We start from the raw sequence: 15,307 nt of genomic DNA, 5'->3' as shown, positions 1-15,307 counted from the left end.
CCACCGGTGGCTCGTGGCTCGTGGCTTTTTTGTTTGATCATCATAGCATTCGACCTTATCAGATGATGGCTGTACACACGTGCGGTTCCACCCCACTGTCTCCGACCGCTGGTCGCCAGCTCGATGTGGGTTCTCTATTGCTCTCCGCCCGGCCCATCCGCACATAGAAAGAGTGACAGAAAGAAAGAAGAAAAACATGCCCATCGGTCTTTTTCAAAAACCCACATCAAAGCTCCCTTCCACAATCAGTTCCTGAATCCAGTCTAACGTCGTGGCTCGTGGCAGCACATGTATCAGCGGAACCGGAACCGGACTTGAGATTCCGGAGTCCGGACGGAACAGCAACGAGTAAATAGCCAAATGCGGTAGTTAGTATAGGTCGTTCGACGATGTCTCGGCGGGAGATGTGCGCCGAGGTCCATCTTCGAATTTGCGTTCTCTCATCTCGTCTTATGATCGCGAGTTTCACGGATCTGGGACTGGTAGCACGCACGCATTAAGTGTGATGTATGTGTGTGGCATATGTGTGTGCATCAGATGCTGGTACCTTCCGTCCGTTTCCATACAATCCCGATGTACGGGATGAAGTCCGGGCGATATGCATACAGAAGAAGCCCCCGCCCCCATCTCCGCACTCACTGCACTCATCGCAGCCTCAAAACTGAATTTCTTCGTACACATCTTCCCCCACCCACGCACCCACGGGATTCTCCACTGCACTGCGGCAAACGCTGGATTTCCGGATAAGTCGTTGATCTACACAGTTGAAGAACCGTTTCGGCCCTACAGCCATTGCCGGAATCAGGGATAACTACCGAGCAAACGCTCATATGTGTGGAGTCTTATGCGTCTCCCGAAAACGAAAATGCTGTCCGAGCGCATGTGCTGGATGGATGGATGGGTCCTTTTCCGTCTCCGTGGACGGTGGGGAGGATCGGATGGGACGGGGATGTATACACGCAAAAATGTGGAAGTTAAGGACCCTCGCCTTCTTGGTCGGTCGGTCAGTCGGTCGGTCCATCTTTCAACGCGATCGAGGCGATGAAACGGTCCGGCCCGCTACCAGGTAGCCCTGCCTTAAGTTTCCACGCCAGGAGCTCCACCGCCTCCACCACCGCATCCCTCCGCGCGCCAGAACCAGCACCTCACTTGCACCGAACCAGCACCAGCCCGCCTTATTCCGTTTTGGCGAGCCTTGGCAGTCAGCAGCTCGCTCAAGCTCAGCGGTTTGATACACCGGGCTGGGATGGGGGATCCAATTCTCGTCTCGTTTCGAGTGGGGCGCACTCTATTTTTATGCAGAGTAGGTAGCTGGAGACCAGCCGTGAATGGAGAACCCAGGCGATCATCCATGCAAATCCGGGTAGTTGGAGCAGGGTGCGCGGGATTTTCGTGGACTCGTACACACACACACATGCCTACATGCTGCGCATCTAGAGACTACTGTAGAGTAAACGTAGAGAGAGACTGAGAGAGACAGACATGCTCGACGAAGGTGTGGGGTTCCCTCCCAGGTTTCCGGTTATATAGGTAGAGTACCGGTATATGCGCATACCCTGACGGAGATGCAGACGAGGTAGTGTTGGGGAGGGATAAGTATCGATGAAAATCTTCTATATGACACCCCTCTCCCCCTCCCATTCCCGACACACGTCCAACACACGCAGGTTACCGCTCACTCATTCAATCATCGCCCATACCGAACTCCATCGCAGCAGCAGCAATGCCCGTCGGAATCGTGGAGCCAAAGTCCGGACACCATGTGCCGGGCACAGCGCGGCTGTTCGAGGACAGCATCGTCCCCGTTGACGGCGACGGCGACGGCGAGGCGGCGGCGCACCATCATAACCACCTCAAGCATGGCAGCGGGAAGGAGGTGGATATATTGTTGATCCCGCAGCCATCGAATTCGCCAAATGATCCGTTGGTATGTTCCCCCCCCCCGCCGACAACACTACTTCATCTGCAACCAATGACTGACCGCCCGGGTCTCATCGCAGAACTGGCCGATGTGGAAGCGGGACTTGACGATGTTCACGCTGTGTCTCGCTAGTGCCATTGGTAAGCCCCTCGGCGCGGGCAGTTGCCGCATGGTGTGGTGGTTGCTGACACCCTGCAGCGGCAATAGTCGGGCCGGCAGTGGCGCCGATCCACGGTGTGCTCGTGAAGGAGTTCGACACGTCGTACGCGATGGTATCTCGCTGGAGCGGATGGCAGTTCTGGGCGAGCGGGGTGGCAGGGCTGATCGCGTCAGCGGTATCGCGGATCTGGGGGAAGCGGCCCGTCTATCTCGTCTCGATCCTGCTGGTGTTTATCGGCGTGCTGTGGAATGGGTTCTCGCAGAGTGGCGATTCGTTCCTAGGCGCGAGGTTTGTCGAGGGTCTAGGTCTGGGCGCGTTCGAGATGCTGGTGCCCAGCTCCATTGGGGATTTGTTTTTCGTGAGTGCCAGTGGGTTTTCCGGGCTGTGGTGGCCAGGGCTGACAACTGGCGCAGGTACACCAACGCGGTAAACGTGTGGCGCTCTACAATCTCTCGTTTCTGGGGTGCACGTATTTCATGCCTGTGCTGGGCGGCTACATCAGCATGAAGCACGGGTGGCGGACGCAGTTCTACATCATGGCCGGGTTCCTGGGGGTCGCCAGCATCCTCGTATTCCTCTTTGTCCCGGAGCACGCCTACAACCGTCCCGCGATCTTCGACACGGACACGTCCTCGCGCGAGAACCTTTCCGAGCTCGACGAGCAGCTCGCCGCAGCACAGGATGAAGATGCCGCGGCCGACAGCAAGCCCGAAGCCGGCTCCGCCGCGGTCGAGGAGACGAAACGAACCTACCTCCAGGAGCTCGGCGTGTACAACGGCCGCTTCTCGGACGAGAGCATAATCCGCTGCCTGCTGGCGCCGTTCGTGCTGTTCATCTACCCCGCCACGCTGTGGAGCTTCCTGTTCCAGGGCACGTTCATCACCTGGGGCATCGGCGTCTCCCTAATCCTCGCGCAGCTCTTCACCGCGCCGCCCTACAACTTCAACCCCACCCAGCTGGGGTACATGTACGCGGCGCCGTTCATCGGCGCGATCCTGTCGTACTTCGCGGCCGGCGTGTTCTCCGACGTCGTAGCCAAGTGGATGGCGAAGCGGAACAACAACATCTACGAGCCGGAGTTCCGGATCCTCCTCGTGATACCGGTGGCGGTGTTCGCGCTCCCGGGGATCTTCGCGTTCGGCTACGCGACCGAGGCGGCAACCCACTGGATCGCGCCCAGTATCTGCTACGGCCTCCTCACGTTCGGCGTTGTCATGTCCTGCACCGCTACGTTCTCGTACATGCTCGACGCGCATAGAGATATCTCCGTCGAGATGATGGTGTCCGTTCTCCTGCTGAAGAACTTTTGGGCGTTTGGGTCTACGTTCTTTGTTAATAAGTGGGTCGCCGCTGTGGGTGCCAAGAAAATGTTTTATATCATTGGCGCCATTCAGGCGGTTATTTGTGTACTCAGCATAGGCATGTATGTCTACGGGAAGGTACAGCGGGATCTAGTACGGAGGTGGAATCCCCTAGATAGGGTCGGGTTGTATCCCAAGACGGTGCAGGCTGTTGCGCATTGAGAGGGAATGGAAGTTAGTTTTGTATTTAGATAGCGAGGTTCGCGCGAGCTTTAATGGCGTGAATGATAATGTAGATTACTGGCTGATATCCCGTTTGTGCACTGAGTGAAGCGAGTGATAGGTGACGAATCGTACCTAGTTGGTACCGGTACCCTATGGCCTATCGATCCTGACTCCCACCTCTCACCGGCACAGGTTACGCACACACGTGGATTCGCTCGCTAGGTAACAGGTATGCGGTATTCTCGCTTGAACAACGGCCGGTACGTGCGTTGACGAGCGCTTGGAAGTTGGGGGCCGGGCGAAGCGAGCGAGTGAGATCATGTGCATGGTTGGATGTGAAGTCACGTTTTTCATTCTTTCTCGTCAATGTGGCGAGGTAGTATCGGGACGAACGACGACGGCGAGCCGAGTTTCGATATTTAATACCATTAGTATGTACCTATGTAATCCTCCGACCATCTCCCGGTCCCATATCCGTCCCATATCCATCCCATATCCGTCCCATATCCATCCCATATCCGTCCCATATCCATCCCATATCCCCTCCCCCTCTCCCTTCCCCCTCCCCCCTTCCCATACCCCCCTCTCCCCACCTTCTCTTCCCCTAGACATATTCAAAACACAACCCCCCTTTGATGTCCATAACCTCCCTCACGGTGGCATTCGGAATGATGCCATACATATTAAGCTCATCGTCGAGCGTAGCATTGACCCACCCACTGCGGGGTCTTGTCTGCGTCGTGTACCCCGCAATATCCTCGAGCCGCGCCGGCAGGTCCCGCTCCTGCCAGCGCCACCAGACGCGGTCCAGGAACGTGTGGTGGAGGTAGAATAGTGGGTCTACTCTTGTTTGTCAGCTGGGTCGGGAGAAAGAGGGGGGGTGGGGGTAAAGGAGGGGTAAAGTACCGCCGGGACTGGAAATGGGGTTCATCATCTCCCCGCCGACGCCGGCATGGCCGCCAGCGTGCGGGCGTGACTCGATACACGGCCAGGCGCGGGCGAAGGTGGGGAGTGCCAGGCACTCCTCGACGAATTGGGTTGCGCTGTTGCGGCTTTCGAGGTCGCTGATCGTGCGTGTTATGCAGTGATCGGTGTTTTGGTAGCCGGGGCCGGTGTGGAGCTGTTTCCCACGGTTAGATCCACGGGGAAGGTGGTGGGGCGAGGTGGGGGAGGGGGACAAACAGTGTAATTCGCAAACGGCCCATCGGTGATACAGCGATCACCCACTCTGCCCGTGCCGCCAAAGCCCAACTCAGTATCAAAAATCTCCGCCTGTGTAAACCTCCCGGCATCCGCCTCCTCATCCCAATACGGCTGTGCGCCTTCGTATCCACATTCCTCACGCAGCAGCTTTTCATGCGCATACATATGCAGGCGATGAAACGGGAGGAACCAGCCGTCGCCGTGGACGACGCCGGACTGTAGCTGGTGCGCTTTGATTAGGTCGTCGTAGCGGCTGACGGTCGCTGCGAGTCCCGATTGCGCCGGGATCTGCCACATCAGACATAGCTCCGCGTCGAGGTACGCCCGCTTCTCTGAGGCGCTCAGGGATTGCCTACATATGGGGTGTTAGGGAGGGGCATAAGGTGTCACTCGGGGAGAGGGTTGCGCACCAGGCACGCCGTTGAAGGATCTCGCTGCACCCTCCTCCGGAGCCTTGCGGCGAAGAGAGCGAAGAGGGCGGGCTGGCGTAGTCAAAAATCGAGAGATGTGTGTGGTCGGCCAGGGCGATGGGCGACGCATAGACCTGCGCTGCGGCGGCGGCGAGGGCAATGGCCAGGAGGGAGCGGATCGAGACCATGGTGAGGTGAAGCAAGCAAGCTAGTAAGGATAGAAAAAAGTTACAAAGAGTGTCAGTAGTTGGTAAGAAAGAGGACGAGTACGAAGCTGTAAAAGAATGAAAGTGCGCAATTGAGAACTGCGTAGTTGGTGGAGCACCTCGAACCGGCGGCGGGGTGGGGTTCTCACACTCTTTATCCCATTGTACAGTGTTGATGAAGTCTGCAGTGCCAGTGCTCGCCAAGATGCAAACACCTGCAACCCAGGAGTTGGAGATGAAGATGCTCGTTCCTCCACCCCGCAAAAGGCTACGGGCGCCGATGAAACGATGAAACGGGGGCGCAATCCCGGACCTGGCACCATAGTTATTGCAACCTGCGCGGACAGTGGCCACTATGTTTGTATGATCGTCGCAGCAAAATTAAGATATAGCACACGGGCAACATCCATGTCCATCGCCTCGGCCGTAGCCCGCTTCTGGATGCAATATCGAAGTTTTGGGGAGTGTTGGGTGGGTTACTTTTTTTCGTCCGATGCACGCACGGAAAGAAAGGGAGGCTGTGGGGCTTTCGGGGGGTTTACCAAAGTTTGTTATAACCGTCCGTCCGTCCCTTGCGACGACGTGATGAGTCCACGTGGTCTCTAAAATCTAAAGAGCACGCATACTATATCATTAGTTACAGCCGATCCTTTCGTATGACGTTTCGGCAGTACTTTCGTCCCACAAACATCTGTAGGAACCACCACGATACTGTGGGGTTCCAGCTTCAAGTTTATTCTGCTTGTGAGACCGTATATTGTCCTAACCAATCAGCGTGTCTGTATTTTCTTGGCATTGGACGCACGCACGGCCTTTGCACCATGCTTTTTATGCTCTGTCCTCACTCCTCAGGCCGTTGCATAATTGCACAAATCATCAGATCGGTTTCAAGGATCGCCGAAAACAATGGCATTGTTGTAGTTGTAGTTGTTGTCGTTGCGACCTGCGCCCGCCCGCCGCCCGGAACTCCAAAACCTCGATCGTCGACCGCAAATCCGCCGCACCTACCAAGTACTCTATGTAACGGCAACTGGCAAAACCCCACAATTGGGACATGGAACCCCCAGATTCCCCAAATCTTCTTGGAGGGGATTTTAGGATAGGATCATAGATGGAATTAACTTCTAAGTTGTCCCTATTAATAGTATGCGGTGGTAACTAGGGTTCAGTTCCCTCGATGTTGCTCTCCCGTAACCGATATTGCCTGTTCAACTATAACCAAGTCTCCAGCCAACTATAAAATGCTCCAAGACTCGTGAAATAACATGGCACAATCCAACTCCTCATCTAAATAAGATAGTAGGCAGGTCACACGGACTACAGGCCTAGGTATAGTAACTTTCCGTAAATTCATCATTCATGTCTTTACTACGGCAAACCCACCGGCATCACAAACAATCTATTCTGCCGTTCAAGCAGATGCTTGGGATGTGTTCAATATCCACCATACGGCAAGCTAGGTAGTAGTTATGGCATTTGACGCCGTGATGTTCTCTCTTGTTGCCGTCCGAACAAGAGCGGCCTCCTATCATCCCATCTTGCCTTGCTGTGCCACTGTTGTGCACCGCCCGGCCTTGTCGCCGAAGACTCGGCCTTGTCCCCTAGCCTTCCAGCTCTCCTGCCTGCTGTGTACTCTATCTTGTACCCTTGTGCTCCGTGGACAGGGGAGCCAGTATCCATGTTATGTAGATCCTATCTTTCCTGTCCGTACTCTACTCACATGGCCAGAAAGACTTATCACCCCCCTGTTGGATCTGTGGCTGAGGATGTTCAATTACTGCGGTGAGCTAATCACAGCCACAGATATAACAGGGGGGGGATAAGTCTTTCCGGCCGTGTGAGTATATCATATATGCCCAATGACAGGCTTCAATGCGGCACCCCAGGCTACAAGAAAGAGATCTCACCAAGGAAGCCCAGCGCCCGTGCGGCCCTTCTCCCCTGATGTCGTGGGGGTCTACCCCTCATACTCTACTCTACTCTACATATCTAGACTCTATCGACCCCCTGCTAAGCCCTACCAGAAGGAGTGCCATTAAGAGAGATTGTGTCAAGGAAATCGCAAACAATCGTCCGACCACGTCTTTAAAATTCTCCTCTATGTGTTGTATGATACAATCCTACCTAAGAAGCGCATTGCCTCCTCCATCTCTTGTTTGTCTCGGTCCCTCCAACCTCGTTTATACACATCGCTTCGGATGGTTCACTGGCCGCCTCCAGGCTCCCTCTCGTTTCTATTTTGACTAACCCGCCAGCGTCGGTGTTGCGCAGGAAGTCTAACATGGCTGGTCTGTATCACGGCCCGGTTTGTCCTTTTTCCGGAGTACCTAGGTATCTACCTGTTGTTAAGTTGCCTCATCTCTCCCGCACAACCGAGCCTCTAGCTAACGTTTATCGGTAATTCGACGTGTGAGACAGGCGAGGGACGCCGGTACCGCTACCGATTTGCGGCTGCCGTAGAGTACTTTTTTGCGTGGTCGACCCGATAAAAACTGTGGCCATCGGGTTCGCCGGCGGCTAGTTTTCCCCACCATCCGTCTGCGATCGCATTCCTGGGGATGCCATTATGTGCCAGGCGGCGGTAGATCTCGATCCCACAGGTTGACTGCAGTCCCCGGAATTCTTCAACGCTTCCCCTCTCCTGTAGGTCTAGATTATTCCACCACAACTCGACCCCATACAGGGCTGAGGCCTACGTGCAGGCAGCGAAGGCGCCCCTGAACTTCTCCGGGCTCATGCCCGTTTTTCCTGCTGGACGTCTTAAATATCCGGTGCATTGACTGACGGACCTTCTTTGTTCCAACATCGTGGTATGTCTTGAGGGTGAGCTGGCTATCGGGTCATACCTAGGTACTCCGTATCACCGGATGGCGTGCTTCTCGAACGGAACCGGCTCTGCGTCCCGCCGGGGGATTAACCTTCTCGGCGAGCTTCTTGCGTCTTCTGGATAGAAAACACGACCCCATTCGTGGTTATGCTAACCGCAAGGCTCGATTGTCCACTGCCCAGTTGGCCGTTTGGCGAGTGATAAAGATTGTTAGCCTCTGATCACACGCTAGAAATGAGAGTACCTAGATCCAAACAGCGGTGTGGAAATTGACTGTTCTGCAAGTGATCAGAACTCAGGAGAGTTTTCGAACGATTCGGCGAACGATCCGGAGCCGGAAATCGAGAGCACGGCCGAGGAAGGCGACCTAGCTGTACGGCAAGCTGCTCGGAGAGCCATGAGGAGAGTCTTCGAACGATCTGACGGCGGAAGCCGACAGTTGAGCCGATGATGTTCAAGAAGCTGTGCGGAAATGGTAGCACCCCTCTGCGCCCCGGCGCGAAAAGTCGGTGATCCTCTGAAGTTTAGTGCACGGAGTGGTGACAAGAACGGGCGAGAAATATGCCTCAAGAGGTTCTTCTCCAAAAGGATATTCTCGCTTTTACGCCATTTGCACTGCCGTCCGCAAAACCTCTGTCAAGGTTCGTACTGCGGTTAGAAGCTCGAATCTTGCGCTTAAATCGGGGTTTTCTACCTCCTGCCTCATCCTCGCAGCCGCCTCACGAGTCACGATAGCTACAATCTACCAGTATCACCACTATATGCCCCCCATATCCACTATCAACTTGACATATATTAGATTAGAGGGTATAGATGTAGATAACCGAGGGTCGGGCTGGTGTTGAAGAGATCACTCATATCATAAGACGCTGTAAAAAATTAACATTGACCGTAGGCATATCTTAAAATGGTGAAGAGTTGTTTAGAGTGAAGAGTAGAGGAGTAGAGTGAAAGCGCATAACCCCAAGATTGATGAATATCGAACTTTTTACTATTTGGCCCTGCTTCCCCTGCCGGTCCCATATCGATAGGGAAGTTGTATTAAGCCGGGGGCCGATGACGAGGACCAGGGTCGCTGTCATCCGGTCTATCGGAGACCGTCAACAAAACAATGAAACCTCCGGATATCCGAAAGTGTATAGTTAAAAGCCCTAAATAGCTATAGTAAACCCCCCGCATGTATGTACTGTATGCACTTTTCGGGGCTGCCATGGTTGTTGACAACGCAATCATCATCGTCAGTGTTTCTTCTCCGAGCCATCCAATTGATATACTGTGTTTCTTTATTGGATCTTCGAGTTCACCGGAGTAGTAGCAATCGTCCAGCATAGGTGGGCTCGAAGATACCAGACGCGAACTCCTAAAGCATGGCGGGCAAGTTGGAACGTAGGCATCTCCGAGTGATTTCTTGGATGGTGATAGTAAGCCTGTTCCTGCAAGCAGTACCGGTATCACGTGCTGGTACACCTCCCTCTCCCTACTAGGTAAGTATGCAACTGACCGACCGGGCATGTTAACTGGTTCAACGAACCGGTCCGAAGCTAGGTAGTTCAGTCACTTCACCTGGTTTACTTGGGGCAGCATTGGCACTGGAACATGTGACTGGACTGATTTCTAACCAGAAGCTACTGAAAAACTACTCTCAAACTCAGGGAATAACCGCGATATTTCAAGGAATTGCGTCTGTTCGGACACAGTTGGCACTCCAAAAACAAGAACGCAGTTCTGGTGATCCTGGCCGAACTCGTGACATTCTGCGATGCTCCTGCCAGGGGTTGCGATTCACGAGTGTAATTTTTCCAGGAGGTTCTGCTGGTGTAGATGGAGCGAGCATGTCGGTCAAGTGTCCAATAGCGGTTCTCAAATGTATCGAGTGGGCGCCATGTGATAGGAGGGTGGGTGACTCCATCTCCGGCACGGCGGTAGAAGGTGCATGCTATGTAGGTACTCTATTGCCAGCCTCGTTGAACCAATGCTCCAATCTTTAGGTAAGACCAATAGACCCGCCAACGGGCAACAACCAAAAAATACAAGACGAACGAGCAGATCTGTTCGGGCAAGGGCACCTGTAGCCATATCCGGTCTTGAGGCACACGTTTCGGAGATCTAGACCTCTCGGGAGGACAATTGCAATCTCGAGAGGACAATGGGTACTACAATAAGCCCATTTCTCCGCTCGAGGGGACAATGTAATCCAACAAGCCCATTCTCTACTCAAGTCTCCACGAGAAAGAGTCCACAGCGATTCCGTTACGAGTGTCTGTTGATGGCTGACCGCTCGCTAGATTGTCCCCTTGCATCACGTACATCGCTTGTGGAAAGTCTTGCTATTGTTCTTTGTTCTTTTTTTCCCGCCACGATTTGAACGCAGAGATTCATGTCGCTTAGCCAGCGCATTCATTCAGGAACAATCGTAAGAGCGCCACCACAACCACGCAAGCCCGCCGCACCGCGACAATGGCCGTCCTCTGTTGGGCTTCATCCAGCAGAAAGGCTGATGTGAAGAATCGTCCTGATGAATGAGAGATTCGCATAAAGGACGAGCCCATCTTCGTAATTTTTTCCAGATTCTCATCCAGCCAGCAATCCTCTCTCAGCACCAGCAATCAGCACACACAAACAACACCTTCGTCGCTATCCATCCAACCGCAGTCAATATGCAGCCAATCACCAACATCGTCTCCGCCGGCGCTGCGACCGAGGAGGATACCACCCCCGTGAACTACGGCGATGGCTGTTAGTTGCTCTCCTTCCTTCCTCTCGCGGTCATGGATAACCGTATGGATGTAACTGACGACGGTGACTAGACCACATGTGCGTCATCTGCTAGATTCTCACTGGATCCTCGGTACGGCCGGATCAAGTTTCACCTTTGTCTTTCCTTCGCGACAATCGATCGATCTTCACCGCCAACTTTTCTTTTCGGGTATCCAACGGCTTTCTTGGGGTAGTGGAGGGTAGTAGGGGAGGCGCAGAAGGCTGTCTTTTGGTTATTCGAGCAAGTGGACTGGAGGTGCAATGTTAAAGATGTATAGTAAAGGGCTATTTGAGATGGAATAACGTACCCTGTTTTATTCATATGCTGCTGCTACGGATCGCGAACCCGTGAAGTCTTGCCATGCTCCTGCCAGCCTCCAGGCGTTACTGTTCACGGTTGTACTTGTTCGAGGAGGTTCTGCTGGTGTAGTTGGAGCGATCATGTCAGTAGAGTGCCTAGGAGCGGTACCCTAATCAGATGTATCGAGTGGGCGCTATGTAATGGTGTTGATGGGACGTAGTGGCAGCGGATCTTTCTTTTCGTCCGGTGTCCCCCCCCCCCATTCGGTACCGGAAAAACCTGCGTCGGTGGCTCGACGCGGTTCCAAGTAGAAGTGATCGGTACTGGACGAGTTGGATTAGGCTACTATACTCAAGTAATTCAAGTAGCTTCTACGATTGATAATTTTTGATTGGAACGGTAATCCGTGGGGCCGGTCCTAACTAGCGACAGCGAGAAGCTCAAGTAAAAGAATGACGAACCTTCAGATGAAAGGAGATGTCTTCTAGTCCTAAGCAAAGGGGCAAGATTATGCTAAGCGACTGAAGGGTGGGCCACGTGCCTATCTACCGTAAAGTTCAGATGAATGATGGCAATATCAACCTTAGGGCCCGCTTGGATGGCCTTAGTTTTCAGTTCCAGTTTTAGAGCCAAATCCAGATCCCCACCGGAACACTGAATACTGTTCAGTTCCAGTTTCCGGAAACTCTTGAGGTGAACAGAGTGTTTGGCAGTTTTCAGTATATTCAGCCAAAAGTTCGAATAATGGGCTTCACCAGAACTTTAATAGTAACATTGTAGCCTCGCTTTTTTCTCTTCCCCGTGCCTTGGTGAAGACACCAGCCCAGTACTAGGGGGTTTTCGTAGGCAAGGACCTCTTGGACATATTGTCTTCCGGAAAGAGTAGAGGTACGGATCGGAATTTTTCCGGAACTCGTGGTATATACAGCTTCGCCAGCCAGCTGTGCAATGTGTCTCATCAGCTGAGGGGGGAATATATTGCGGTGGTTGGTGAAATTCTCATCGTCGGAAGGGGAGTCCATGGTTGAAGTTAAAATGCGGTACTAAGTGGAGGTGAAGAAAAGACCTCTAGAGATCAATTTCCGTTTTATCGCCGGAGCCCCACAGTTTCAGTTTTTTTCTCGGTTTTTGTGCCATCCAAACAGGGTTACGGTTTTGTTTGCTCAGTTTCTCGGAAAACTGTACGCGGCGGCGGCCAACTCTGATGGGCGGCCAACCTTGGGCGGCCGCCTTAGTCTTAAATAGGGGTCTTCGCCGCGGACAATAGGTTCTTCTTTTTTCTTTCTGTATCGAATATGAATATCTCTTCCCTTCTATCCAAATATTCCAACAGCTCATAACGCATACGTACCCAAATACTGGCCTTCCCTGCTCATACATCCCCCCGTTAGATGGATGTACCTCGACGGACTCCAATACGTGTTGAAAGGCACGGGAAATAGTTTCACTCGAACATCTGATGTTTTGTATGAGAGTTGCTCTTCCATTGACGGCTATCTATCGACTCTTATATCCTGCCGACGACTCCTGCCGGCGCCGCCGCTGACCACCCACATCTCCGTATAGTGCTGGTATCAAGGTGATTCGCCACACCTTCCAACAATACGTAAAGAGTTCAACTTTGCGGAGATGATGATAGCTGGAAAGCTAAGCACGAAGACTATCGACAAGATGCTGAAGGAAAGTGTTGGTATTAAGGATGAGACAAAGGCTTCGTTGAAGTCCAATTACCATCTACGGCAGATGCTCGATCGAATGGAGGACGGACTCGGGGCTAGCTCCTGTCGGGAAAGCCAGTTGGACAATATGGTTTGGAATGCGCAGCATACCAAAGAGCCGATCGAATTCTGGCACCGTGACATTATCGAGTGCGGGAAATGGCTTCTGCAACAGCGAGCCTATACGCAGTATCTTTCCTACGCTCCTGAGAAGCGGTTTGAAGATGACGGAAACCGCGTCTACAGTGAGATGTACACTGCAGACTGGTGGTGGGAACGACAGGTGCGAGCCCTTCTTAGTTATTCAATTGCTATCTTAGAGGCTTGTATAGTTTGCTGTCATTCCCATAGAGTTCTCTAGACGCCGGCGATACCATGGTACCGATGATATTTGTGTCTGATGTGACGCATCTAACCAACTTCTCCGGTGATAAGAAAGCGTGGACAGTATACATGACGATCGGAAACCTACCCGCCACCGTCAGAATGGCACCGAGCCAACACGGTATCCTATTAGTCGCTCTCCTCCCAATTCCGGTTAAGATGCGCGATGTCCGCATCGCCGAATACAATACCCAGAAGGAGTACAATCGGATGATACAGCAACACATCTTACACCACGTCCTCCGGCCGCTAATTGATGCGAACCGCCACATGTCCTGCGCACAATGCGCTGATGGCTACTTCAGGCACTCTGTTGCATCGCCCGCCGCCTGGATTGCCGACTATCCGGAGCATCGAGACCTTCACAACATCAGCAACGGCTATTGCTACTAGTGCGAATGCCCACGCGAGGAAATGGGTGAATATCCCGTCAAACTTCATGGACGTCGGGGCCACGCCTTTTACACGACGCTCAGCAATACGGATACCCGGGCGTCAAGGGAATGTCTCACATGTCACAACGTCCATCACGGTCCCAATGTGCTATGGGATCTCGACTGCGTGGTTAACCACCTCCCGAAACCCGACTTGCTGCACACGATGCAACCGGGGATGTTGAAACACCTCCTCGGATGGTTGCAGGACTTCCTCAAGCAGCATAAACGTCTCGAACTGTTTAACATCATTTGGCTATCAGTACCGCCATATCTCGATATGGCGCAACCCCAGAAGGCGTATGAGGAAGTTTCGAACTGGCAGGGAAAGGAGATCAAAGTTATGTCTCGGTTTCTTGTCGCAGTCTTACATTGCGCCCTGCGAACTCCATCCTCTCTTCAGCGTGTCGTATTTTCTGAGGCTATCCAGTGCAGCCGAGCTCCCATGAAGGGTTGAAGGAGCGGAAGAGGTGGGGGCATGGAAGAGTCGTGGAACGGGATGTTGAGGTTCCGGCGGCGCCGTAGGCGGCCGAGTGATCGGCGGTGGAGCGGCGGGAGCGGCGGTGGATAGCAGAACCTAGATGTAGATTCGGCATCAAGATCCTAGATGTGGAATCGGCACCAAGAGCCTAGTTTAGTCGGTATCTAAGTTTTCACTGTCTATATAGAGAGGTGGGATGGCTATCGAACTGGCCTACCTGTCGAGCCCGCTCAGTCGCTAGGAGAGGAGTTTATGGATGATTGGTTGGCGTCTGAGCGGGTTCGACAGGTAGGCCAGTTCCACAGCCATCCCACCTCTCTAACAATAGACCGGATGCAGGAATTGATTGGAGAGGGGAGCTTTGATGTGGGGTTTTGAGAAAGACTGACGCTTTTCCTTTCCTTTCCATTTTGTTATCTCATTGTTCTTCTTTCTTTCCGTTTTTCCTTCTATTTGCGGATGGGCAGGGCGGAGATCAATAGGGAACCCACATCGAGCTTGCGGCCAGCAGTCAGAGACAGTGGGGTGGAACTGGATGAGTATACAGCCATGATCTGGTGAGGTCGAATGCTATGATGATTAAACAAAAACAAAAATAACACACTGTCCTTTCCATAGTATCAATCTATTCACATTCGCATCAACACGGAAGGGTTGAAGGAGCGGAAGAGTTGGCGGCACGGACGAGTCAAGGAACGGAAGGGTTAAGGCCCCGGAATTGTTGAGGCCTAATCAAGGGTGCATAAGAGCTGAGAGAACGTGCTAGTCAAGGGCGAGGGCGCGGAAGAGTTTTGGGAACATATCGAGGCCGCGGAAAAGTCCAGGGACCAAGGCAAGGCCCCGGAAGAGCCAAGGCCTAGAAGAGTTGAGGGAGCGGACGGGATGTAGATACTACCATTATCTAGGTAGGCCACATGCAATCAATAAATAACACAAAATCCTACCAATTTCTGTGTATTTTTTGTGCTTCTCTCGACGC

The 15,307-nt window shown here is 53.1% G+C and overlaps 4 protein-coding genes across 4 annotated transcripts; 3 read left to right on the top strand and 1 right to left on the bottom strand.

The window, feature by feature from the left end:
* The first annotated feature begins 1,433 nt into the window (after positions 1-1,433).
* BZA05DRAFT_373767 (major facilitator superfamily domain-containing protein) lies at positions 1,434-3,703 on the top strand. Its single transcript, XM_051481737.1, has 4 exons — positions 1,434-1,927; positions 2,001-2,061; positions 2,120-2,439; positions 2,495-3,703. The coding sequence occupies exons 1-4, from the start codon at positions 1,724-1,726 to the stop codon at positions 3,602-3,604; spliced, it is 1,695 nt and encodes a 564-aa protein (XP_051339525.1). The 5' UTR covers positions 1,434-1,723; the 3' UTR covers positions 3,605-3,703.
* A 508-nt stretch (positions 3,704-4,211) lies between these two features.
* BZA05DRAFT_445177 (uncharacterized protein) lies at positions 4,212-5,408 on the bottom strand (the record flags this gene model as incomplete). Its single annotated transcript, XM_051486977.1, has 4 exons — positions 4,212-4,447; positions 4,514-4,727; positions 4,790-5,162; positions 5,221-5,408. The coding sequence occupies 4 exons, from the start codon at positions 5,406-5,408 to the stop codon at positions 4,212-4,214; spliced, it is 1,011 nt and encodes a 336-aa protein (XP_051339524.1).
* A 5,502-nt stretch (positions 5,409-10,910) lies between these two features.
* Positions 10,911-11,308, top strand: BZA05DRAFT_474135 (uncharacterized protein; the record flags this gene model as incomplete). The annotated part of the gene is made up of 2 exons (XM_051488110.1): positions 10,911-10,989; positions 11,061-11,308. Coding segments are annotated over 2 exons (233 nt in total), but the record flags the coding sequence as incomplete, so codon positions are not given.
* Positions 11,309-12,940: 1,632 nt separating this feature from the next.
* Positions 12,941-14,372, top strand: BZA05DRAFT_445175 (uncharacterized protein; the record flags this gene model as incomplete). Its single annotated transcript, XM_051486976.1, has 4 exons — positions 12,941-13,312; positions 13,381-13,805; positions 13,890-14,187; positions 14,283-14,372. 4 exons carry the CDS (start codon positions 12,941-12,943, stop codon positions 14,370-14,372), a joined length of 1,185 nt encoding a protein of 394 aa, XP_051339522.1.
* Between the last annotated feature and the right edge of the window lie 935 nt (positions 14,373-15,307).

Source organism: Tricharina praecox (genome assembly GCF_024521635.1).
Source record: "Tricharina praecox strain CBS 144465 chromosome Unknown BZA05scaffold_12, whole genome shotgun sequence".
NCBI lineage: Eukaryota > Fungi > Ascomycota > Pezizomycetes > Pezizales > Pyronemataceae > Tricharina > Tricharina praecox.
The sequence above is the reverse complement of the archived record's forward strand: the minus strand, read 5'-3'. Positions and strand labels throughout refer to the sequence as shown.

Coding starts and splice junctions, on each gene's coding strand:
- BZA05DRAFT_373767 (XM_051481737.1), top strand. CDS start 1,724: ATGCCCGTCGGAATCGTGGAGCCAAAGTCCGGACACCATGTGCCGGGC. Junction 1,928..2,000: donor ATTCGCCAAATGATCCGTTG/GTATGTTCCCCC, acceptor GTCTCATCGCAG/AACTGGCCGATGTGGAAGCG. Junction 2,440..2,494: donor CCATTGGGGATTTGTTTTTC/GTGAGTGCCAGT, acceptor CAACTGGCGCAG/GTACACCAACGCGGTAAACG.